The 26,827-nt window shown below is 38.4% G+C and overlaps 1 protein-coding gene across 2 annotated transcripts in view; it reads left to right on the top strand.

The window, feature by feature from the left end:
- Positions 1–25,381, top strand: part of DDX1 (DEAD-box helicase 1) — a 33,325-nt gene extending 7,944 nt beyond the window's left edge. For both annotated transcript variants that reach the window (XM_032353265.1, XM_032353266.1), the window contains exons 8-26: positions 57–140; positions 513–589; positions 1,730–1,802; positions 3,471–3,547; positions 3,661–3,775; positions 4,514–4,652; positions 9,803–9,863; positions 12,772–12,870; positions 13,956–14,045; positions 14,782–14,970; positions 15,830–15,881; positions 17,630–17,776; positions 21,358–21,449; positions 22,781–22,853; positions 23,007–23,079; positions 23,167–23,209; positions 23,875–23,970; positions 24,253–24,373; positions 25,042–25,381. In XM_032353265.1, coding sequence (XP_032209156.1) covers positions 57–140; positions 513–589; positions 1,730–1,802; positions 3,471–3,547; positions 3,661–3,775; positions 4,514–4,652; positions 9,803–9,863; positions 12,772–12,870; positions 13,956–14,045; positions 14,782–14,970; positions 15,830–15,881; positions 17,630–17,776; positions 21,358–21,449; positions 22,781–22,853; positions 23,007–23,079; positions 23,167–23,209; positions 23,875–23,970; positions 24,253–24,373; positions 25,042–25,172 — 1,832 coding nt within the window. In that variant the 3' untranslated portion in view covers positions 25,173–25,381. The remainder of the gene's footprint in view (positions 1–56; positions 141–512; positions 590–1,729; positions 1,803–3,470; positions 3,548–3,660; positions 3,776–4,513; positions 4,653–9,802; positions 9,864–12,771; positions 12,871–13,955; positions 14,046–14,781; positions 14,971–15,829; positions 15,882–17,629; positions 17,777–21,357; positions 21,450–22,780; positions 22,854–23,006; positions 23,080–23,166; positions 23,210–23,874; positions 23,971–24,252; positions 24,374–25,041) is intronic.
- The last annotated feature ends 1,446 nt before the right edge of the window (positions 25,382–26,827 follow it).

Raw genomic sequence — 26,827 nt, 5'->3', positions numbered from 1 at the left:
TTCATGGTAAATGGTTCATAGGTGTGTATAAATCGCACAGTATTTTGCCCTTCTAGGGAAGCACTACTACGAAGTGTCCTGTCATGACCAAGGATTATGCAGAGTCGGGTGGTCTTCCATGCAGGCTTCCTTAGACCTAGGTGAGTGTTTCTGAAATAAACTGAATTTCCTGGTTTATATTTGTGGATTGTTGACATTTTATGATAGTGGGGAGCAAAATAATCTTAACCACACAAGTTTCTATTTTCAAGACTTGGAAATAATAAATTTATGTATACCTCACTGTGTACCAAAAAGATTTGAGGTACTAAAAATGTATACCATTACAGTGTAAAACAGGAGGAAGAAGGTTCAGAATATGAGGGAAGTCGGAGTACAGTTAGTATGCAGCAATATGTACCACACGAAACTGCATAGATGCTTTGAGTTTTTGTAGATTTTTAGATTTGTACGGAGCTTTTAGTTTTATCTTTACTCTTAACCACATAAATAAAATACATTTTAAAATCTAGGTACCGACAAATTCGGATTTGGCTTTGGTGGAACAGGAAAGAAATCCCATAATAAACAGTTTGATAATTACGGAGAGGTAAGTTGTATTTCCGACCTAATCGTAGCATTAGTAAGTTTTCTTGTGTACTTATTTGGTCACTGTGACATGTCTAGGAGTATAAAAGGGACTCTGAAATTCAGGTGGATTTTCTGAACATTTTCCACACAAAGTTCAGATTCAGATTTCCGTGAAAAAATGTTTAAAATGAGCTGCATATTTTTTTTCTTACACCACTTATTAGTCTTTCCAAAGTATATTACTTTGTCTCTATTTTCACTTATTTTGATTTTGGCTTTGACTTGAATGTATATGTTCTTTTCTTATTTTTAGTCATGGTGAATCTAAATGTTTCTTTGTCAAGTCTTAGTCTGTAGTAAGGAGGATGAGCCTGGATGTCATGTTGATTCTAAAAAGCCTATCAGGACGTCTGTGCTATGATATATGATATGCTGTAATAAGCAATTTGTTTCATTTTTAAAGACTTTATTTTAAATAAACTCTGCTCCCAGTGTGGGTCTTGAACTCAGAACCCAGAGATCAAGAGTTAACGTGCGGGCGCCTGGGTGGCTCAGTGGGTTAAGCCGCTGCCTTCGGCTCAGGTCATGATCTCAGGGTCCTGGGATCGAGTCCCGCATCGGGCTCTCTGCTCAGCAGGGAGCCTGCTTCCTTCTCTCTCTCTCTGCCTGCCTCTCAGTGTACTTGTAATTTTTTTCTGTCAAATAAATAATAAATAAAATCTTTAAAAAAAAAAAAAAAAAAAAAAAGAGTTAACGTGCTGCATCAACTGATCCAGCCAGGTTCCCCAACAGGCTCTTTTTAACACCTCCATTAGGGCTTCAGGGAACTATTTTGAAGCACTGACTACTTTTGATGTAGCTGTACTGAACTTTTAGCTTTTTTTTTTTTAAGATTTTATTTATTTATTTGACAGACAGAGATCACAAGTAGGCAGAGAGGCAGGCAGAGAGAGGGAGGGGAAGCAGGCTCCCCGCTGAGCAAAGGCTCCCCGCTGAGCAAAGACCCCCCTGATGTAGGGCTCAGTCCCAGGATCCTGAGATCATGACCTGAGCTGAAGGCAGAGGCTTAACCCACTGAGCCACCCTGACGCCCCTGAACTTTTAGCTTTAATTACGATTTTTCTTTCTATTAATAGCACTGCACTTTCTGCTTTTCTAGGAATTCACTATGCATGATACCATTGGATGTTACCTCGATATAGATAAGGGGCATGTCAAATTCTCCAAAAATGGTAAGCTTTCAGTGGGTTGTCTTGTTAGATACCCAATATTTGTGATTTATAATTCTCTTACCCTCTTCTTCAGTCCTCCCTCCCTCCATGCCCTTTTGAACCAGTATGTTTTGAGCATTTACTCCATGCCAGGCACACCAGCAGGTGCTCTATCTAGAACAGAGGATGGAGTCAACAAACATTGTTTCATCTTGTGGATTACCTACTGGTGGAGAAAGAGAGATGCAGGCTGTGTTAGGTTGGAACAAGTACATTGAAAGTTGTGTAATCAGGGTAAGGGGATGGAGGGTGCTAATAGTCTAGGGGCATGCTCCTTTATACTGGGTGGTCAGTAAGCCTTCTCTGATAAGGTGCCATTTGAGTAGCAATCTGAATGAGTTTGGTGGTGGCCTGTATAAAAATCTTCAAAGAGTATTTCAAGCGGAGGGAACAGTAAATGCAAAGGCCTTGAGATAAAAGTGTGCTTGAGGTGTCTGACATTGAGGAGGCCAGTAGGTCTGGAACACACTGAGCATGGAGCAGGGTGGTGGAATGTTAGGTCAGTTGAGGTAGTGAGGCCAGGCCATATAGGGCCTTCTTAGGCCATGATGTGAACTTTCTGAGTGAGATTGGAAGCCATTAGGGTTTTGATTAGAGAGAGAATTGATATCCTCTCTCTTCACTTTCACTGTTTCATGGCTTCTGTGTTAAAAACAGAGTGGTATGTGTGGCAGCGGTAGATAGGGGGCCAGTGGGTTGCTGGGGATTGTATTTGGGGCATATTAAATTTGAGATACTTACTACACATCTAAGTGGTGAAGTCAAGTCAGTGGTCAGATGTGTAAGGCCTGTGTAAGGTCAGATGTGTAAGGCCAACCCTGTAAGGTCAGGGTTGGCGGTACAGCTTTGGGAGACAAAGGCTTATAGATGATACTTAAAGCTAGAAGGCTGGATTCCCTACATAGGGAATGAGAGTAGATAAGGAATAGGAAGGATCTGAGTCTGGGGAATCTTTCAGTTAGAAGTCAGCAAATTGAGGAGAATCTTAGAGGTGAAGGAGGAGGAGACTCGAGAGATTGAAGTCCTGTAGTCCGCGTGATGAAAGGATTTGAAGGAGGGAAGAATCAGATTGTATCCAGTGCTTCCGGTGGGTGTAGCCTAGAAAGAAAGATGGAGATTAACCACTGGGTTTGGCAAGTACATATCACTCATGATCTCTGTTGTGGTGAGCTTGATGGGTGAGTTGGGGGAGTGTGACTGGGAGTCACTTCAGTGATGAGAATGGGATGAATTGAAATGACACAGGGACAGTGGAAATCAGGGAGTTTTACTACACACGGGAGAAGAAAAATAGAAGGTAGAGGAAGATGTCGATTCAAGGAGGTTGTCTGTGTTTTAATGTTACAGTATGGTTGTGTGCCATGGGCTGTCTCGTCGAAGTGTCTAATGGAAGTGATCCATTATGAAGGGAAAAATGTGGAGTGGGAGAAGGGGCACTTGTAGGAGTAAAGTAAGAAGTGAAGAGTTTGACATTAGGCAGCCCAGTTTAGCCGTGGGAGCAGGACGGGAACGCATGCATGTGGGTGGGTTGAGAGATTTGATGATGTGAGCATACGGACGTTCTTTGCTGATCATTTTGTTTTCCTCAGTCTCTTTCTCTCCCTCTTTTTTTTTTTTTTTTTTTTTTAGGAAAAGACCTTGGTCTGGCCTTTGAAATACCACCACATATGAAGAACCAAGCCCTCTTTCCTGCTTGTGTTTTGAAGGTAATCAGAAAAATGTTGCTATGATTATAAGCTACTTTGATCTGCTTTATTTTATACTGGTTAGTTTGCTGTTAGGTTAAGAATTTTCATTTTCTCCCTTTCTTCCATGGTAGAATGCTGAACTAAAGTTTAACTTCGGTGAAGAAGAATTTAAGTTTCCACCAAAAGATGGTTTTGTTGCTCTTTCCAAGGCACCGGATAGTTGTGTTGTCAAATCACAGCACACAGGTATTGCTTTTGAGTGGGTAAGAATTGCAAGAATGGGGTACTGGCTAAAACTCCGGTAAGGAGGCTTCTCCTAGTGAGTGAGTTACACGTGCTCCCTCTGCTGCTTTAGTCACACATCTTTACTTAACACGTCAGTAAAATTCAGTTTCAAAACCTGATTCATAAACTTTTGAGTATTTGGTTTTGTTTAGGCATTTTGGGGAGACTGATCATGGTGATGGTATCTAGTATTTATAAAATTGTGCTTAAGTGCTGTGGCACTGTGTTAAGTTCTTTACATAGATTATTTAATCTTCACAACCCTATAAGGTAGTACTCTTCCCATTTTACAGACAAAGACCTCGAGGAATAGGGACTTGACGTAACTTGCCCAAGGTCACACAGCAAGTAAGTGGTAGAACTGAATTTAAACACAAGCAGTTGGACTTGAAAGCTCATACTCTTACCATTGTGTTGGCTAATCTATGTCAGTTAGTTAAAGTAACTGAATTTCATAGCTTGTTTCATAGCGTGTTTACTTTATCACAAAACATATGATCAGTTGTAATCATGCAAGTAAATTTAAAGAAGCTATAGTTGATTTTAGGAATCCTAGCTTTATTTTGTTTTATGACCGTGTCCTGTAGTTTTTTGACAGTTACTGAAATTTTTGATACTGGAATATTTGTGCTCATGCTTTACGAGTAAAGGTATTGAGATGTGATTTGAACACGTTCCCATCGTTTTCATTTTCTTAAGGTAATGCGCAGGTGGCACAGACGAAGTTTCTCCCCAACGCTCCGAAAGCTCTCATCGTCGAACCCTCCCGAGAGTTAGCTGAGCAGACTTTGAACAACGTCAAGCAGTTTAAGAAATACATTGATAATCCTAAATTAAGGTAAAGCTTCCTTTTGTGCTCAAATGCTTTATTTTTAGGTTTGAGGTGTTTTGGAAGAAGAGTAAGAAAAAAAATGAGGTGGAAATTCAGTATGCACATATATGCACAGGTGTGAGTGTGTAACTTTAACTTTGATATATAGTAGCAAGTAGTTTTTATATAAAAATTTTTTAAAAAAATATTTTTGTTTTGTTTTGTTTTGTTTCGAAAGAGAAAGAGAGAGCTTGCGTGCTCCCACGCTGCGGTCGGTGGTGGGGAGAGGTGGGGTGGGGTGGGAAGGGCAGAGAGACTCTTGAGTGGACTCTACTCCCAGCCCAGAGCCTGACAGGAGGCTGGATATCACAACCCGGAGATCATGACCTTAGCGAGTGAGACGCCTTCCAGGCACCCCTAAAACTCTTATTTGATAAGTTTGTTCAAAGATAAGTAAATTGAGATTTTTCTCGTACATGAAATGCCATGGTTTGCAACACAATATCAGTAATTTTAATTATTTTGTATTTTTAAAAAAAATTTTTATTTATTTGACAGATCACAAGTAGGCAGAGCAGCACACCGAGGGCGATGGGGGAAGGAGGCTCCCTGCTGAGCAGAGAGCCAGATGTGGGGCTCCACCCCAGGACCCTGGGATAATGATTTGAGCTGAAGGCAGAGGCTCAACACACTGAGCCACCCAGGCACTCCATTATTTTGTATTTTTAAAAGATTTTAGAGCACATGTATGCACGCAGGGGTGGGGGGTGCAGAGGGGCAGAGGGAGAGGGGAAAGAGAATCTTAAGCAGACTCCTCCCTGAACACAGAGCCTCAAGTGGAGCTCGATCTCATGACCCTGAGAGATCATGACCTGAGCCAAAACCAAGAGTTGGAGGCTTAACTAACTATGCCACCACACACCCAGAAATTAATATTTTTAAGGGAACATTTCATTCACTGTTAGATCCATCACTTCATTTGTGTAGAAAATAACACTGTTTCCTTCATGTTGGTAAACAGTTTGGGGAAGCTGAGTCTAGCCTGTCTCACAGGAATGAGAACTTTCCATTCGGGCTTTCACTGGTCACTGCCTAGTCGGAGGGCTCCCGGAACCCCTGGAGGGAGACCGTAAGTGAAGTGATCTTGTGGAGCTCCTTGCTCAGTAGCAGTCCCTTTTGTCTTGAGGAAGGCCATGCCTTATAAACTACTGTGTGAGTTGATTTGTTACTTGATTTTTGTTAATTACCTTTTTTATTGAGACATAATTCTCACACCATAAAACCCTCCATTTTAAAGTGTACAGTTGAGTGGTTTTTGGCACAGTCAGGTTGTGCCAGCATCATCACTCCCTGATTTCAGAAATTTGGAATTGCTGGCATTTTTTTTTAATATTTTATTTATTTGTCTGTCAGAGAACGAGAGAGCAAGCGGCAGGCAGGAGGAGAAGTGGGCTCCCTGCCTGCCGAAGGAGTCAGATGCAGGACTAGATCCCAGGACCCTGGGATCATGACCTGAGCTGAGGGCAGATGCTAAACGACTGAGCCACCCAGGTGCCCCAGGACCATTTTTTTTTAACACTGATCTTTTTTTAACTTATAAGTTAAACTTACTCAGGGATAAATTATACTTCATACAGTTTTTTAGGTGAAATAATTCTTAGTTTTGTTTTGAGGATTGATGCATATGTCACTCATTGGGGAATTATTTGAATATCCTACTGTGTGGAGTCTTAGGCTCTGGATCAGCGGCATAACAGTGAGACAGTCTTTGTTTTCACAAGATTAAGTGTGGGAGTGGGGAGTGGGGGGATTGTGTGAAAGGGAGAGAAACAATGGAATAAATGGGGTAGAATGCCTTGGAGATATGATAGGGAAAGTCACTGTAGGAAAACACAACCAGGACATCTGCTTTATGTCAGGGACTTGGAATTCTTCACAAGAGAGTGTGTTTTGAAAGAATGTAAAATGCTAATATGAATGGATTTTTGTGCTGTAATTATGTGTAAAGGTTAACATACCCATGGACAGGGACTGGAAGGGAAGATGAATAATAAAATCTATTTATTAAGAAGGTAAAATTGTAGGGGTGCTTGGGTGGCTCAGTGGGTTAAGCCTCTGCCTTCGGCTCGGGTCCTGGGACTGAGTCCCTCATCGGGCTCTCTGCTCAGCGGGGAACGTGCTTCGCCCTCTCTTCCTGCCTCTTTGCGTACTTGTGATTTCTCTCTCTCTGTCAAATAAATAAAATCTTTAAAAAAAAAAGGTAAAATTATGTTTTACTTATTTTGGTATTCTGTATAAATGAACCTTCCTTGAAAACCCAGCTCAAGTCCTAGTCTGTGAGGCTAGCCTGGCTGTACCAGCCCAGTCCTTTCTCCCTCCTTGGACACCTGACTGTGTGCTTCACCTTAATCCTTATACACTGTCACATGTTAGTGTTCTTGTTTTAAATATGCATAGTTTTGCTCATTCCAACTTAGTTTTGTAATCCTTAAGTCAAGGGCTGTTTTTTTATATTCCTCAAGCCTACAGTGCTTTGTACACAAGGATAGATTGGGCTATGTGTGTATCTTCTGCTAAATTCATAGGGATAAATACAAGTGATAAGGAGAGTGGAAAAGAGTATCGTAGCAGAAGAAATGATAGATTTAAGGATCATAGTTTCCAAACCTGGGAACTTAGGGACTTTATTTAAAGATACAAATTGTTTATTCTTCTCTTAGGTATTTAATATTAGATATTTATTCTCTTAGATATTTTGAATCAGAATTTCCAGGGGATAGGAATTAGAATTTTTTTGTTTTCTTTAGGAAGAATGGCAGCTCTTCCAGGTGATTCCTATATAAATAATCTGGCATCTAATATTACCATATTTAGGAAATATAACAGCTCTAGAATGGTACATGGTTAGGGAATACGCCAAGGTAATGGACATTCATAGGTGAGAAAGCACTTTGTGTTTTGTATTTCTTGTAAATTGTTCAAGATGAGGATAGGAAGCCATAAAGCCAACTTTTAATCAGTTGTAGTGTTACAAGACTTAGCGTTAAGGTCGTCTACTTTCTTAGTGTGTTCTAGGATTTTTTAAAAGACTGTGGTCATTAAGAGTAAAATTAATAAAGGAAGATACATGGTAGGTATTTCTGATTGGATGTTGCTGGCTATATCAGGAAGTAATTTTGCTTGCTTTATAAGGAGGAGACAATCTTTTTTTGTAAATAGCTTTAGTGCATCTAATTCACATACCCTACAACCCACTCTTTAAAGTGTTCCGGTTGCTTTTAGTTTTTCTGTTATATTCACAGAGTTGCACAGCTGTCACCAAAACCGTTTTTAGACTTTCTCCTCACTCTCAAAGGAAGCACTGTACCCGTTAACAGCCATTCGGTTTCCTCCTGACCTCACCATGCCAAGGCAGCCACTGATTTATTTTCTGTCTGTAGATTTGCCTGTTTTGGACATTTTACATAAATGGGATTGTGTGATACATGTTCTTTTTGACTGCCACTTGCACTTAGCGTGATGTCAGGGTTCGTTCATGACACAGTGTGGATCAGTGCTTATTTCTTTTATATTGCCAAAAAGCATCCCATTATTTGCACGGACCATGTTTTTACTTATGCGTCCATTAACTGAGGGCGTTTGGGTTGTTGCCACTTTTTGGCTACTGTGTTATGAACATTAGTATGCAGGTTTTTGTGTGGACTCATTTTCATCTCTTCTGGATATATACCTAGGAGTGGAATTGCTGGATCTTATAGTATTAGCTTCATGTTCAGTGTTTTCAGGAACCACCAGCTGTGTTCTAAAGTGACAACATGGTATTACGTTCATACTAGTAATGTTGAAGGTTCCAGTTTCTCCAAATCCTCAACACTTACCTCTCATTTGATTGTAGCCATCCTAATGGGTATGAAATCATATCTTATTATGGTTTTGATTTGCATTTCCCTAATAGCTAATGGTGTTGAACATCTTTTCTTAGGCTTATTGGCCATTTGTAATGTCCACATTTTATTGCCCATTTTTCATTTGGGTTGTTGTTTTGTTGAGTTATCAGAGTTCTTTATATATTCTGATACGCATATGATATTATTTATTAGATACAGGATTTGTGGATATTTTCACTCTCTTGATAGTGTCTTTGAAGTACAAAGGTTTTTATTTATTTATTTTTTTTAAAAAGATTTTATTTATTTATTTGACAGAGATCACAAGTAGGCAGAGAGGCAGGCAGAGAGAGAGAGAGGAAAGCAGGCTCCCCGCTGAGCATAGAGCCCAATATGGAGCTCGATCCCAGGACCCTGGGATCATGACCTGAGCCGAAGGCAGAGGCTTTAACCCACTGAGCCACCCAGGTGCCCGGAAGTACAAAGGTTTTTAATATTGAGGTCTGATTTATTTTTTTCATTTGTTCCTTTTGTTTTTGGTGTCCCATATGATGAGACTTTGCCTGCCCAAAGTCATGAAAATTTACCCCCTTGTTTTCTTCTTAAAGTTTTAGTTTCGTGTCTTGTAATTGCACCTGTAATTTATTTTGAATTAATTTTTGTGTGTAGTATTAAAAAGAGGTCTAACCTCATTCTTTCGCACGTGCATATCCATTTGTCCCAGTACCATTTGTTGAAAAGGCTGTTCTTTCCCCCACATAGAATTGCCTTGGCATAATGTGATCTTTTTTAATCTAAACATTAAAAAAAATTTATTTGGAATGAGAAAAATTCAAACAATGTGAAAGAATATCCTGTGAAAAATAAGTATTTCACCTAGTCCCCCAGTTTTTAGTTATCCCATCTGGAGGCAACTTTTAACAATTGATACTTCTATATTTCAGAGAGATAATTTATACACATACAACCACAAATGTTCAAGAAGGTAGATTGGAAGCAGATTTTGGAGCCCTGGGAATTAGCCTAGTACAGGAGGACATGGAAACGAATGAGAACTGGTGTCTTCTGGGTCTCGGGTGTTCACGTGCTCCTCTGCACGGCCTGTTCTAGCATTTATGCGTCTGCTGCAAGAGAAGTGCTTAAATTCCACCCTTCTCCAGCCTCTGGTTGTAGATTGTTTCTCAGTTACTTAATTTACCCTTAATTTCCACCGAAAAGAAACGGATACAAGTCAAACAACACGGCCAGCTTGAATCGTTTTCTATGTTATCATTATGGTATTTATTTCAGGGAGCTTCTGATAATTGGAGGTGTTGCGGCACGGGATCAGCTCTCTGTTTTGGATAATGGGGTAAGTTGTACTTTCAATTTTTAAGAGGTTACGTTATGAGCTATCATTTTGGCAGTTGTAGTTCTGTTGTGTTTCAAGAAAAATCAAGTGAGTCTGAAATTAGAACAAGATCAAAACAAAATTTGTTCAAAAACATGTTGCAAGTATGTCTTTTCTTTTCCCAAGTGTATACAGCACGGTAGTTTCTTCCAAACCCCTCATGCAAAATTCAGCATACTTTTTTTGTTGTTGTTGTTTTGTTTACCTTTTGAGCACTTGAGGATTTTCTTCTTGCTTTCTCATGAATTAAGAATCCTTTCTTTTGGGGCACCTGGGTAGCTCAGTGGGTTAAGCCTCTGCCCTCAGCTCAGGTCATGATCTCAGTGTCCTGGGATCAGGCCCCGCATAGGGAATTTCTGCTCAGCAGGGAGCCTGCTTCCCTCTCTCTCTCTGCCTGCCTCTCTGCCTACTTGTGATCTCTGTCTGTCAAAAAATAAAATCTTTAAAAAAGAAAAGAATCCTTTCTTTTGGAGATAATGGGAAAAAAAGAAACTGGAGTTAAGAATAGAAATGGAAATCAAGTGGATTGCAGAGAATGTGGACATTTTGGCAGTGACCCAAGGGACGGATGAAAAGTGATACACTCTGGCTTCAGGAGGAGGGAGATGAGTTCAGATATGGGTCAGGGGAGTCTTACAAAGGGTGCGTAGGCATGCAGTTACAAAAGACAAAGCTAGGACTGGGATCCTTCTTATAAGGTAATATTCTTAACTGGGCTCATCAATCCTGTGGCGCTAGATATAGATAGGACTTCATAAAATATTTCATATGTGTGAAGTAACTTGTCCCTTTCAAATTTCTCTCCCATTTCCTTCCCTAAATATTTTATTATTTAATCTAACCCACCTGATACTGAGTCATGGCGAGGAATTATGTCCACTTCTTTCAGTTCCATTGGTGCCCCTGTCAAATGAAATTTTATGCTGTGTGGTTTAGATTGACCTGGTATGACATATTAAAAGCAAGGAATCCTATTACTATACTTGTTAATACTATTTTAAGATCAAGTGTATTTTAAGATAGTAATATTGCTTTGATCTTACTTGCTGTGCTATATTTTTTAGTGGTTGTAAGAGATTTAATGTTCATTTCCATTCTTGGCTCCTCAAACCCAAATCCATTTTCCTCAGAAGTTATTAAGTTTCTTAACTCCTGTTTTCCAGCTGTAGAGATTTTAGCGAATTCTGTATGCTTCTGTCATTCATATCTAAATTTAGTACTGGCTAAATCCAATGGTAGTTTTATTCTGTGGCTTTCTTGACACCTTCAGAGCCATTCTGCTTAGGGAATCTAATACATTCTCTTTCTGCTCTTTCCATCTGTATTCTGTCCTCCTGTGATCTCCCATCATCCTCTGGCTCAGCCATAGTCCTGTGTTGTGTCTTGTCCTGGGCTAAAGTCAGCTTTTGGAGTGAGAGAGTAGAACTGTGTAATTTTTACAATTTTAAAAAGTTGCACAGTTAAGCAACATGTGCAGTTGACGCCCAGAGGAGTAATTGGTGCTATTATACAGGTTTTTCCAGCTTATCATTTTTTAAACCTGAGAGACCTAGTATATATATTTCACATAAAGTGAGTTTTCATGCTGACTTTAGCTGCTGAAATTGAGGAGAGTGGAGACTGATATGTAGGTTGGAATCCTATTGTAAAGAGGTGTTACAGTAAAAAGTAAAGAATCAGAGGGATATTTTGTTCATTGCTATGTATAGGACCTGTCACCGTGCTTGGCACATAGCTGGTTCTTAATACATTAAACAGGCCTTATCTTCATATTTTCAGGCAATATTCTCTACTTTGAACTGAGACTTGCTTATAGTTATCAGTACTAATGAAATAGTATTCTCCCCATTTTTATAGATTAGGAAGAGGACTTATACTGAATATTAAGTCACTTGCCCAACATCTTATAGCCTCTAGGTAGCGCTTACTTTAAAACCCATATTCCTGATCACTGTGAACTTGATTAAAAGATGCATGTGTGAATGTAAAATACTGTTCATTGTTTGTACTGGTGTGGAGTTTATAATTCTCTTCCCTTTGAGTATGTTTGAGAATTTTTACAATAAAAAGTTAAAATAAACCTTGTTCTTGAGTTAGACCTTTTCTCTTGTTTGTACCAAGTTTGAAATTCCAATTTGGATACTTACAAGCTGTATCATTTAAGTTCTTGTGATTTTTAGTATTCTAAACTTCAGTTTCCTCATGTAAAAATATGAATATTTAGGGCATCTGGATGGCTTAGTCAGTGAAGCATCCGATTCTTGATCTTAGCTCAGGTGTTGAACTTGGGGTCATGAGCTGAAGCCCCCCTGGGGCTGTTTTGGCTTCCCACTGGGCATGGAGCCTACTTAAAAAAAACAAAAACAAAAACAAAAATGAATAATAATAGTAGTGTTTCCTTTCGTGGTCATGAGATGATAACAGTAGTTTTAAAACATTAGCACGGTGTTGTATCAGTTGTCAGAGCCATCTTGCATCGCCAAAGGTGTTGCCCATTTCAAAAAAAGGGAAAGTTGAAAGTAGAAGAGATGAGGTCACACCACTGGGTGGTGGAGCTGGCGTTTGAATCTGGCTGGACTTCAGAGTTCCCAAAAATTCATTCATTCACAGAATACAAATTTTATGTATTAGACTGTACGTAACAGTTAAGGATGTCAAAATCAGTTATCCAAAATCTTCACATTAATTCCAAACCAAATACAGGTATGGTAATAGGGCATTATCTACAGTTCCTGTTCTGAGAATTTCGAGCTGATGATGACTGCTTCAGTGTGCATGTTTTCACCGTAAGTAAACCACTGTTTGTTGCTGTTTTACAGTGATCAGAATAGTGGTTTGGTTTTCATTAGGTGCTTTTGATATTTTTCAGGTAGATATAGTCGTTGGCACTCCAGGAAGACTAGATGATTTGGTGTCAACTGGAAAGCTGAACTTATCCCAAGTTAGATTCCTGGTCCTGGATGAAGCTGTATGTTGAAATATAGTCGTACTTAAAAAAAATTTTTTTGCTTGTGTTTCGGGAGATAAAAATATGTAAAATGATGGAAAAAACCACAATTCAGTCATGATTCTAATACCTAGAAATAATCATTACTAGTAGTTTGGTATATTTTCATCCACTCCTTGTATTTATATAAATACTATTTTACATGGTAAATCAAGTTATGTGAATCTAGGAAAACTTTTTTTTTTAATAAAGTCTCTTAAGTATTTCATGTCCTTATTTGTGAACAGTTTTTAAAGGCTGTCTAGTGGTCTATTATATGGATATTTCATGGTTTATTTAACCACTCTTGTCACTAGATATGTAGATTTGTTTTTTACTCCAAATAGCTATCTTTGTTGATACATAGATTATTTTACACATTATAGTTATTTTTTCATGTTAGAGTGGCACAATGTAAAGTCTAAGAACATTAATGTCTTGGAAGCTCTTTTTTTTAAAAAATTTTTTATTTTTTCAATTTCTTTTCAGTGTACCAGAATTTGTTGTATATGCACCACACCCAGTGCTCCATGTAGTCCGTGCCCTCCATAATACCCACCACCAGACTCTCCCAACCTCCCACCCCCCGCCCCTTCAGAACCCTCAGATTGTTTTTCAGAGTCCATAGTCTCTCATGGTTCACCTCCCCTTCCAATTTCCCTCAACTCCCTTCTCCATCTTCTTGGAAGCTCTTGAGACATACTTTCAAAGTATTTTCAGTATGAGTTGAGGTGGTTTCTTAATACTGAGGATTTTTGTTTTCATTTTTTTCATATTAAAATTACATGTTTAAGGATATGTGATAGAAACTGTCATCTCTAGTATTCATTTTAGAATACTGGAGTATAGTTTTTGGGTTGTTTATGGTCAGCTTTTTTATATTCTAGTCACATGGAATTAAAGTTGAATTTATAACTTGTCTTCATCTGATGGGAAATAATCATTTTGAGAATATGGGGATATGTATGCTTATGAATACATTCCCATTATCTTTCTACACTTGATTTACAAAAGAAAGATTCAGGTATTGATTAAAAAATTTATGCTTTTCTTTGCTTCTCATTCAGGATGGGCTTCTTTCTCAAGGTTACTCTGATTTTATAAATAGGATTCATAATCAGATTCCTCAGATTACCTCTGACGGGAAAAGACTTCAGGTATGAAATGACAGATGCATCTTAAAATACATGTGGACAGTTGTTATGTGTTAATGCTTATTTTGTTTTGTTCTACATTTTGTTTTGGTGTCTTATGATTACATTAACTGCCAAATAAAACATTTTCTTTATTACCTGAGTAAATAGTACACACAAAGAAACGGTCTTGAAAGCTGCGCCTAGAAATGAAGGAGAAGGGAACTTAAGAAAATTAGGTGTCACAGAAGATAAGTAAAAAATTCTTAGTTTTTTTTCTACAGAGCATTTAGAGTTTATATTTCGGACTGTGAGGAGGACTGCTTCGTGTTTGAGGGGGCAATATCATGAGCTGTTGAAAACAGCTGTTGTCATTATTTCTTAAAATATTACTCTTATTTTTCTCACCTTCAGTTCCTAGGAAGAATTTGAGAGGTAGAAGAGGCTTTAAGGGGGAGAGAAGGGAACAAACAGTAACCTCTTCATCTTAGTCTTCTTAGGGCCTCGTGGACTCGATGGCATGGTTTCCGTAGCAGCGAGGGGACTCAGGGGGAGCGAGGGGACGGCCTGTGAGCGAGGGGACTGTAGTTCACAGAGATTAACCGGCCCAGAGTTCTGTCACCAGTTGCTGCTGCCCGGTTCGGTATTAAACTCATCTGTAGATTCCAGGTTAACATGCTTTGGGGCCCACATTAGTATTCATATGGTGGAATTATTACTGTAAAATAAAAGTTGATCTAAACTTATTTTTCCCTCTTAGGTGATTGTTTGCTCTGCTACTTTGCATTCTTTTGATGTGAAGAAGCTGTCTGAGAAGATAATGCATTTTCCCACCTGGGTTGATTTAAAAGGAGAAGACTCCGTTCCGGACACTGTACACCATGTGGTTGTCCCGGTGAATCCCAAAACTGACAGACTCTGGGAAAGGCTTGGGAAAAACCACATTAGAGTGAGTACTTCACACTGCTAACATTTATGGGGAATAAAACTTACATAAACTAGCTTAACCTTGGGCTCTTAGTGATGCTTACAGCCAGATACTGTACCTGAGAAAAGAGAAATCCACCCAGTGACCGCAAAAGGTTAGGCCTTGAGAGCACAGAATAAGTGATGGGCTTTTATTTTTTTCTCTGTAAGAGTTACTTTTTTTTTTTTTTTTTTTAAAGATTTTATTTATTTGACAGAGAGAGGTCACAAGTAGGCAGAGAGGCAGGCAGAGAGAGGAGGGGAAGCAGACTCCCTGCTGAGCAGAGAGACTGATGCGGGACCTGATCCCAGAACCCTGAGATCATGACCTGAGCCGAAGGCACTGAGCCGCCCAGGCGCGCCCCCTCTATAAGAATTACTTTCAATGATCATCTTCCTTGATGTAATTTTGATAAATGAGTAGGATAATATATATACCTAGATCTAATTTCAGATACAATGATGCTGTTTTCAATAATATTTTAGTGTCCTCTTGAGGTTCTTTATTTTCCTAAAAAGAAATTTCATGTGTCTACCTAGTGTTTTTTTCTTCCGCTGTTCTTAGATTTACCTTTATAAAATAAGGGTGTGTTGTATATTATAAGTATATAATTTCTAAAAGCCACCTTTTTTATTACATCTAAAAACCATTTTTATTACATTTAAAATTGCTTAGTCTTAGACTTACAGTTAATAAAGGGTTTTCTAAATCTGAAGAATGCTTTTGCCTAGTCTGAAATGCAGTCTAAAGTTAGGTACATTTTTCCCTTTAAAAAAATGATACCTGTTTGGAATCCTTACTTAGCCACTTGCTACCCTTTGTTAACCTTTTCTTTTAATAGACTGATGATGTACATGCAAAAGATAACACAAGGCCTGGTGCTAATAGTCCAGGTAAGTTGAATGAGTGATTAAGTGAGGGAATGAATGAATGGGTGAATGAATTAATGAATGGTTTTGAAAGATTTTGAAAACGAATTGGTTTGTTTTAATTGAATTTATGCCCCATCTATTCTCATGAAGGATTTGAGGTGACCTATAAAATTAGAACAGGAAATCTGAAGATAAAAGCACCAAAAATAATAAGGAAATGAGGGAAATGTTGATACCAGTCAGCTAAGAGCAGCATTAATCACTGAATTTCAGATGTTAGTCTCCTGACAGCTAGGTCACACATACTTTGGATTTTGGAATTCTTTTTTTATCATAGGATATTAGCAAAATTCTCTGGCAACAGATTTTATATTGGTCCTGAATTTCTGGAGAAATGTCACATAGATTCTTCATTGAGGGAATTAAGTAATAAAGGAAAATGTCTTTAGCTTACAACTTTGTGGAAGATACAGAAATTATCTTGAAATAGTTTATTCTTTTTGTAAATGGTAAGGTATATCTAACACAAAATTTCCCGTTTTAACCATTCTGAAGTGGATCAAGTTCAGTGGCATGAAGTACATTCCTACTTTGCATCCATGGCCACCATCCATCTCCTGGCCGTTTTCATCCTCCTAAACTGAATATCATTAGATCATTAAATATTTATTGGTTTTTAAAAAGGTGAACATTGAATTCAGTGAAGATATTTATTTGCAGAGCAGAGACTTTGTTTCAGGTTCATAATATTTTAAAGATCTATGAGTGTACATTCTTTTGCAAGGATAGTGCTTATGGAATGTTGAGTAGTTCTTAGACCCATTAGGCTGCATGTTTGATGTTTGATGTCTCACGTGGGTCATTGGGGAGGGTGAGACTGCATTTGCTTCACGGTTGGATCCATGGGTAGGTTTATGGCAAGTATCTGAAAGGTGAATTTTCTGAAATCTTGATTAAATAGAGTCCCTTTGAATTCAGTTTTATATGCAGTTCCAAATTTATAAGGTGCATGCTCAAATAGCCTTTTTGTTGGAGAGGAGCAGAGACACTGATGATTCAAAATAATGTGTCCTCCTACTCTTTGAGAATACATTTTATAAAGTAAAAATTGTTACTTCATGTATTTTTTCTTGTAAATGTTTTGCTTAGTTTATATAACAATTAGATATGACTAGAGAGACTTGAGAAATATGGTGGGTTACAGAATTAAAATTTCCCATTAGATAGTTGGTAACTGTAGCATTAGCTTCCCACTGAAACAGATGGGGGGTGATGGCTAAGAAAGGACTTCGTTTGACATACAGTTTTTTTATTCCGTAGAAGTATGAACTTTCTGGTGTTAAATTTAAGAAGTACATTGATTATTTTTAAAAGGGGTTAAAATAATTGAGTAAACATTTATTGAGCAGTTAGGGGAGTTAATGCAAGGCAGCATATGATTAGTTGTCTATAAGAGATAGGAACAGAGTTTTGTTGTAGGTATGAAGCTCTGTTTGCTTGTGGTTATATGTCTGTTTCCCTCATAAGAGGTACGATTATAGGTGTTTTGGTGCCCATAAGGTGGCACAAACGCACATTAACAGAAACAGGAATAAATGAGTGAATGGATATTCTCACCATTTCATCCTATCTTAATCTCACTTATTTTTTATTAAAGCAAAGTGTTGTAGGTGAGTTAAGCAGTAAGTCTGTGACTGTAATTATGTGTGTTTATATCAGTTTTAGATTGAAATTCTTTTTCTGTTTTTGTTGTTGTTATGGTATTCAAGAGATGTGGTCTGAAGCTATTAAAATCCTGAAGGGGGAGTATGCTGTCCGGGCCATCAAGGAACACAAGATGGATCAAGCAATTATCTTCTGTAGAACCAAAATTGACTGTGATAACTTGGAGCAATATTTTATGCAACAAGGAGGAGGTAATGTTTCCTCACTTGAAATAAATTGTGTTTATTTCCTCATTTAATAGATTATTAGTCTCATGTTGATGCAGTCTCGAATGCATGCACAGAATTTAAAGTAGCAGTGGTGCATTGTAAGTATCTGTGCTTATCTAGTACTTTTTCATAGGATAAGCCCCACGCAGACAGTGAGGGCTTTCCACACAGGTATAGATGCATTACAGTGTTCTGAGGTCCTGCTGCCATTTGGAAGAAGGGTAATGTTATTGATTAACTTGAATGTTAAAATTTCAAGTATAATCATTAAATAAGAGAATGTATATTTTCTAAGCCAATAAATGGAGAAAAAAAATATCTTAAAAAGGCTAAGAAAGCTAGAGGAAAAATAATAAGAAATAGCAGAATGGTTAGCAATTACAGAGTAAGATGGCTGGTGGAAAAATCTGAGTGAGTAAACACTATATAAGTCCTTGGTTAAAAGGTGTAGATGGTTAGACTGGATAAAATCTAGCTGTTTGCTATTTATAAGAGAGATACTTAAAACCTGAGGACATGGAGAGATTGAAAGTGGCTGAAGAAATATATGTATCATCTAAACTACTAGTGAAAAGAAACTCGGTCTAGCTATGTTAACAAGAGATGCAGTAAATTTAAGACAAATATTAGCGACATGCAAAATCACAGCGTAATAGCACTGTACGTTCTTTATAATGGCTAGATTAAAAATCCAAGGCCACTTTTTGGCGGGGTTGTGGAGCGCTGGAGTACTCACACTGTTGCTGGACAGCCATGTCGGTACAAGGGCTTCCATTTTCATTTGTATTTTTTAAAAATATTTTATTTATTTATTTATTTGGCAGAGACACAGTGAGAGAGGGAACACAAGCAGAGGGAGAGGAAGAGAGAGAAGCAGGTTTCCCGCCGAGTCGGGACCTGAATGCGGGGGCCTGGGATCATGACCTGAGTTAAAGGCAGACGCTTAACTGACTGAGCCACCCGGGCACCCCTGGTCTTACATTTTTAAATAAAATTAACATTGCTATCTTATGGCTTAGTAATTCAACTCCTAGTTACTCGAGATAAATAAAGTTTATCCAAGATTTATTGACAGAAGCTGTGAGCAAGAGGGGTCATAGCAGCTTTATTTATAATAGCCCCAAACTGAAGATATACCAGGTGGCTGTCAGTAGGGAAATGGCTTAAACCAGATGTGAAATTTTTAGTCACTGGAAATACTGCTCAGTGATACAAAGGAATGGACTATTGGTGGACTCAGCAGCTGTGGGTGAATCTCAGACATCTTGCAGAATGAAAGATTCTTTATACAAGCCTATATTCTGTATGATTCCATTTATGTGAAGTTCTAGAAGAGTCAGAATTAATCTGAAAGGGGAAGAAACCCACAACATTGGTTTTTCCCCAGCATAATGGGAATGGGGGTACTTTGTGGAGTGACATTCATATTTTCTATCTTGATAGGACTTAGGGCTTGCATAGGTGTGTGCGTTTGTCAAAACTCACCAGACATCTGCTTAAGATTTGTACATTTCCTTGTATGTAACTTTCACCTTGAAGGAAAATCATAAAACCTAGACAAATAACTGCATTCTAGTTAATGAGATGCATGCTGAACTGTACAGATATTTGCAGTTTATATTGAAATGCATCAAAAATATAAAAATGAATTGATAGGAAAAAGAGCTAGACAGGCAGTAAATATAATAAATGTTAGTGGTATAATCTAGGAGGTGAAAATACAGCTATTTACTTTGAGATCTTTTCATTGTTGCTGTGTTTGGAAATTAATGTTGAAAAATATATAAAGCAAAAATTGACAGATGTACAAGGTAACAGATGAATCCTGCTTACGTAGTGGGGAGAACTCGAACACATCTCTCTCTCTCTTTTTTTAAAGATTTTATTTATTTATTTGACAGACCGAGATCACAAGTAGGCAGAGAGGCAGGCTGAAAGAGAGAGAGGTGGGACGCCTGAGTGGCTCAGTTGGTTAAGCAGCTGCCTTCGGCTCAGGTCATGATCCCAGCGTCCTGGGATCGAGTCCCGCATCGGGCTCCTTGCTCCGCAGGGAGCCTGCTTCTCCCTCTGACTCTGCCTTCCGCTCTGTCTGCCTGTGCTCGCTCTCGCTCGCTCGTTCTCTGACAAATAAATAAATAAAATCTTAAAAAAAAAAAAAAAAGAAAGAAAGAAAGAGAGAGAGGAAGAAGCAGGCTCCCTGCTGAGCAGAGAGCCCAATGCGGGACTCGATCCCAGGACACTAGGATCATGACCTGAGCCGAAGGCAGAGACTTAACCCACTGAGCCACCCAGGGGCCCCAAACACATCTCTTTTTATAATTGATGTACGTCAGGGAGCTAGAAAACTCAAACAGTTTAAAAAGTTGAACTGATGGTCATATGAGGAATAGGTTCTATTGCTCATCACTGTGAACAGTTTAGTACCATCCGGTCCCCGCCCCCGCTGCCCCCAAGTCCTAGCAAACAGCCTTGCTTGGTGGTTTTAGTTACAGTGACTGTTCTGTAATACTTCTTCCTGTCCATGTTGGTTTTGAATGGAGAATTTGATTATTTGGTTAGAAAAGCCATTGCTTGGGACACCTGGGTTACCGAAGTAACACAGTTTATACCAGAACTTCAGAGGTTTAACAGAGGAAAATAAAGGATTCCTCCTCTCTCTATACACGGCTTGACTGGGGAGTAGGAGTGTGTGTGTGTGATACTTCCCTAAACAACTTGAATTCAGAATGCAGTAAGGCCTAAGGGGTAGGCCTCTGGAAGTTCTGATTAGCTATTATTTATTCTCTGCAAAATTAGTTCTTGTATTCATTTTGGGTGGGTAGCTTTCATGGTCTATTTTTCTTGAATGCTGAAGTAATTTTATTGAACTTAAAGTTTACTATGTAGAGTAGTTAGTTATGGTGTAATTGTTACTCTGCATTCCTGCTGGAGCCTACGGGTTCTTTTGAGCTCTAGACAGCTGTTTATTCTTACTCTGATCAGGACTGGATGGATTTTCTTACTGTATCTACTTGAATTTCTTTTTTAGAATTGGCTTCCAGTGTATATGCCTCTCCATCCTACCAGTTTGCTGCTCCTAAACTGCTTTGGCCAGGGTACCAGATCATGAAGCTGTTAGGACATTCTGAGGGGGGTAGGCTCGTGGGCGTGGCCTTTAGGAAGGGCCTGAAGTTCATCATGCCTATTTTGGTTCTTCCAAGATTGATCTCTCTTGTCTACTTTTTTGGTTCTTAGCTTTCTTTATATGGGATCGGAGAGGTTCCTGGTATACACATAGGTTTTCCTTTTAGTAACACATTTGGTATACTGTTCTGTCTGCTATACATCAGAAAGAGTGACTTAAAAATATCCTTCAAAGTAAATCAGTTTTAATGCTCCTGGAGTTTATTTTAATGGCATTTCACTTATGACAGAAATTGTGTTAACTGTGGTTTGTGGCAAATTGGGGTGTAGAGTTCTGTGGAATTATATGGCACCATTGTAGTCGGAATGCTATTGGTTTTTTGATACAGTCTTTGGTGTATTGTTTTCCAAGGTTAACTGTTTAATGTGCTCTTCACCAGGACCTGATAAAAAAGGACATCAGTTCTCATGTGTTTGTCTTCACGGGGACAGAAAGCCTCATGAAAGGAAGCAAAATTTGGAAAGATTTAAGGTACTGCTATTTAGTTGACTGCATTTCCTTAATAGCTAAGGGGGGAATCGTAGCCAATTTTAATCAGTTACATTTAGTATTAATAAGCCATTCTTGTTCTCGAAATTTCAAAAGATTTTTGCTCTGTTGATATATCCTTGATGACAGGGCTTAGTCATCTTTAGTACGCAGTGGTCAGTTACATGTTCTCCATGCAACACTGCTATGGTAAGAATTTTCAACTTAAGTCTTAGTTGAATTCTTTCAGGTAGGTATTTTTAAGAGAAGTGTCATGGGATAGTTAAACCATTTCTGTGAGTCTTATTATTATTATTTTTTTAACAGTTCGTAGTAATACCCATAGCGAAGTTAATTTGTAGATTAATTTAAGGGAGGTAGCAAGAGTACGGTTTTGTGGGATTAAAAACTCTTGTAACTGTTTGGGGCGCACTGTCCCACTTTCATGCTGGCAGCCCGCGGACAGGTGGGTTAGCTCTCAGTGGAGGTGGGGAGGGTTTGAGCCGTCTTGAACACAAGGGCAGGAGCCTCCACCCACAGCATTCTCGTTATTTATCGTGTGTTCACCCCAGTGCAGAGTACAAATAGCATTTTCTCTCAGACCCATCGTATGAATAGAAGGTGGAAAGTACTGAGCTTAGGAACTTTGGATTATGCTTCCATGTGAGCAGAGTGTGCATATGGAAGCATGTTGTATGGTCGCATTTCAGTGTGTGTATGTTTGCCCTTCTCTACCCAGGCTCGTACGCTGGACCCCAGGTCAGCATTCCTTCCCCACTCTGTGTCTAACTTTGCTGTGCCTTGAGGCACAAATGACGTGCAAAAGCTAATTTGTATTTCCTTGGTGAGAGCACTGGGGCCCATTCTCTGTTCCTTTGTCTTAGAATTTTGTCTGTTGTCACAAAAAGTGTAACCTCAAGGTGAAATGCCTGGTATTCTGAATTTATTTTAATACAAGGTAGAGATAATGTTTATATTTTAACATTTTTTTCCTATTTTCTCTTTCCCTTTTTTTTCTTTTAAATTTTATAAACTTTCTTTGGCATTACCAGTCAGGATTTCTAAAGATAAATCCAAATTATAAGCAGTTTATCTTGGTGTGAGAAAAAAGCAAATAAAAATGAATCCAATTACTGATTTATTCACCTTAAATGTCTTGTTTTAGTGGATCATAACTTAAAAATTTAAGACAAGGTCCAGTGAATTATGAGTATCTGGACCTCTAATCTGATAGTAACACATTAGTTAGCGGTCTCAGTGGTATGGTAGTATTTGTATTTATTTTTTAGCATATGTCATAATAAATTCCTTTCTCCCCTCTCTGTTCTCTTTAGAAAGGAGATGTAAGATTTTTGATTTGCACAGACGTAGCCGCCAGAGGAATTGATATTCACGGTGTTCCTTATGGTAAAAAGAAAGTTTTTATAACTTCAGTTTAAATTTTACGGAATTCAGAGTGAACCCTCTAGTGTTTTTGAAATATTTAGAACATCAAACATCTAATATGGTTGAAAATTTTAGAAATTAATGGCAATTGGTAATAATTACTTTTATTTGCAGTTATAAATGTCACCTTGCCTGATGAAAAGCAAAACTACGTACATCGAATTGGCAGAGTAGGAAGAGCTGAAAGGTACTGCTGTAATTTTTTTTTTTTTTTTTCGTTTCATGCTTTTATGCCTCAGAGTAAAGTCTAATAAAGACTTCTAAAACTTTTCAGGATGGGTCTGGCCATTTCCTTGGTAGCAACAGAGAAAGAAAAGGTAATCTTCTCAGTGCTGTATTATATTCATTGTTTGTTGTCGTTTTAGATGTTGGAAGTAAGAGCAGTTTGATTTTTCCATTTACATTGAATTCAGTTGCATATGGATATAAGTGAACTTTTTAATGGCATCTTTTTTCTCTATAGTCTTGTATGGACCAGCAGTAGGATGTAGTTTAGAAAGGAAAAATGCAAAATATAATTTTCACTAATAGCCTTAGTGTACTTGATTTCACCAAAAACTATTTAAACCCTCCCTGACATCATGCCACAGAGAACTTTTGTGGTAGAGGGTGTAACTTGTGATTTTGCAGTATAATTTGATGCAACTTTACCAAACAGTTGCAAGAATAAGGAACTCCCATAAGCTCATTGTCCAAAATAGTTGTTCATTTTGCTTTTTGGTATTTATTATAGAAAGCATTTGGACTTTACTTTTTGATATAATTTTGATAGAGTATTCTCCAGTATTTACTTTTTCATCCTTGTTTTTATCTGAGAATTCCTTTCTGTAATTGGCATGCCTTTTAGGAAAACTTCAGGATCATTCTCAAAAAGAAGTCTTAGAAGACCTAGTTAGTGAGCTCCTGAATGGTGGAAGTCATTGGATGACATATAATACTGCAGTCTCCATATATGTTAATATTTTTTCCATATTTCATGTAGGTTTGGTACCATGTATGTAGCAGCCGTGGAAAAGGGTGTTATAACACAAGACTCAAGGAAGACGGTGGCTGTACTATATGGTACAATGAGATGCAGGTAAGACTCCTAAGAAATGTACGAAATTGGCAACAATAGACCACAATTAATTATAAAAGTAATACCTTAGCTTTATTTGTTAGATGTGAGGAAAAGTAGTTATTGATTATAATGTTAGTTATAGTTTGTAAGTGGTAACTTGTGAGTTTATCTCTTCAGAAATCTAACTTCCATTTATACTATTATAGTCTTCCTAGTTTCATTGGACATCGTTAAAGTGCAACTCTGTCTAAATGAGATTTTTATTTGAAAATGCTTTTTATATTTCCTTTCCCATCTTAGTTGCTGTCTGAGATAGAAGAGCATCTGAATTGCACCATTTCTCAGGTTGAACCGGATATAAAGGTACCAGTGGATGAATTTGACGGGAAAGTCACCTACGGTCAGAAAAGGGCTGCTGGTGGTGAGTTTTGAGTTCCTTTTATTTCTATTCTAAATGTGAATGTGTCCTTCTTGGGCGTCTGTGTGTAGAAGAGAGTAATTTCATCTCATCACGGTTAGTGTCTATTTTTAGTTTATTAATCATTTCCTCATTATTCTCATAGCACTTTATCCATACGTGTCTTGTAGCATTTTTGGGTTGTGATTTGTATGTGAATGAAGGATGGAAGCATAGCTGTTTCTCTTGAGGTATTAATGTCACAAAGACTAGTTGAATGTTTTTAGAGTTATTAGGAAACAAGTATAATGGTCTTTGAACAAAGAATTGAAAACATTTGATTTAATATCAAGTGGTAAACCAGCATACTGTTTCCTTTGCCTGGAATGCCCTTAGCTCATTTCTGAAAATTTTTTTTAAGATTCAGTCTACTGAGCTAGTGGTTTCCAAACCAAAAAAAAAAAAAAGGAGAGGCGGGAGGTTGCTAGGGGCCTTGGGACACTGTTAGGCCTGATCATTCATATCTGTGGATTTAACGTCTTTAGAACTCACTTGTGGAGATGACTTGCCCAGTAGTACATTTTTATTGCTAGAAGCAATGTATGAGCGGATGTAATTGAGCCAAAGTATTGCTGACAAGTTATTTCAAGCATGTCATTTACATTACTTTATAATTTGTGTGTGTGATGCAGGTGGAAACTATAAAGGCCATGTGGATATTTTGGCACCTACGGTTCAAGAGTTGGCTGCCCTTGAAAAGGAGGCTCAGACATCTTTCCTGCATCTTGGCTACCTTCCTAACCAGCTGTTCCGAACCTTCTGATTTTAACATAACACTGAATAAGATTTGAATAATAAAAGTCTGTAGTCTTCAAACTCTAGAACAGTTGTACTGCTTCCAAGCAGTAGTATTTATAGTAACAGGAGCTATTAATGCTGACTCTTGCATGTCAAGAAACATTAATCTTAGGAATTCTCCATAAAATGGCAACCTAATGAGAATAATAAATTTGATGACTATATTTTTATGAAGGTTTGTGTCTTATATTTGATGGTTTTCTTTTTCAAGAAAACTATGGGTTGACCAAGTAAAGTTTCTGGGTATGTGATTTTGGCGGAGGGTGTGTGGGGAACCACCAGTGGTTTCTTGGGTGGAATTTATCATAGGAAGCGATCCCAGATGCAGATGTTCTTGAGATGGTTATAGTTGCCTAGGTATACACTGAAGCTGGAGGAGACTCGTGACAGGAAAGAAAATTGGATGATCCTAAGGCAGAAGGACCACTTGGTTAGTTTTGGGGGCCTGGAGTTTTTTAGAGGGAGGAAAGGTTCTGTGTCTAAGGATTGAGGAGGAGTAGTGTGTGATGGTTACAGCAAGGATGTGTTTTGGAAGGTTTGTCTTCTTTCTAAGAACCTTTCTTTCCAGAGGATAGTTACTATAAAGATAAAACTATTTTACTGTTCCTCTATGTTTTTTAAAATTTTTTATTTTTTTAAAGATTTTATTTATTTATTTGACAGAGATTGCAAGTAGGCAGAGAGGAGGGGAAGCAGGCTCCCTGCTGAGCAGAGAGCCCGATGCAGGGCTTGATCCCAGGACCCCGGGATCATGACCTGAGCCGAAGGCAGAGGCTTTAACCTACTGAGCCACCCAGGCACCCTGTTCCTCTATGTTGTAAAATTAAACATAGTCCTTGGAATATGTTTCTTCAGTCCCTTTTGCCTACAATACCCAAAGGAAAAGAGAAGATAAATTTGAATTGTTATTTTATGCGTTTTGACTCTTAGTTAATAAAGTCTTATTCCTGTGCTAGGATTCTTTAAGAACACAGGCTATTATAAATTCTTGTATGATGGTTTCTAAACCTTTGAGCACAGAAATATTTTCTTTAAACAAAATCTTGAGTGAAACTCAGGGTAGACAGTAACAGTGGGAGAACCATTGCGTAGATTTTGAGTCACAGTTTGTGCGAAATGATGAGAATAGCATCCTCTCACATTTAGACCACGTTCTCTGGAGATGTCCTAGAACCGCCCCAGCTGATCTCGGAGCTGTGCGATGACAGCGCTCCACAGCGTCCACGCATATTAATCACTGCTTTAGAAAGGGGTTATTTTAACCAACATAACAGCAAGGAAAAGACTGAGATCTGGACCATTTAAATACTGGAGCTGGGGGAGGCAGAAGCACGGTTTGGAGGAATTATAGAGGCAGAAGCACAGTTTGGAGGAATGCATGCCCACGTGGCCTGGTTTGGAGAAGTGGAGCTGGAACTTGGGTTCCTGTCTCAGCTTTTACTCTTGTCTCCCATTAGAAGACGATCCTCAGGTCCAAATGGGTAGCCCAGGGAGGCATGGAGACCGGAAGTGGGTATTTGGATTTTCCGATGCAAATTACTGTCCAACTGCAGTGACCTGCACAGAAACTCTGAGGGCAAACTGTGTGCCCAGCAGAGGGGTTGTCGGGAGACTTGGCCG

The sequence above is a fragment of the Mustela erminea genome, chromosome 7 (assembly GCF_009829155.1).
Source record: "Mustela erminea isolate mMusErm1 chromosome 7, mMusErm1.Pri, whole genome shotgun sequence".
Lineage (NCBI taxonomy): Eukaryota > Metazoa > Chordata > Mammalia > Carnivora > Mustelidae > Mustela > Mustela erminea.
Note: the sequence above shows the minus strand (reverse complement) of the source record. Positions and strands in the feature narration are given on the sequence as shown.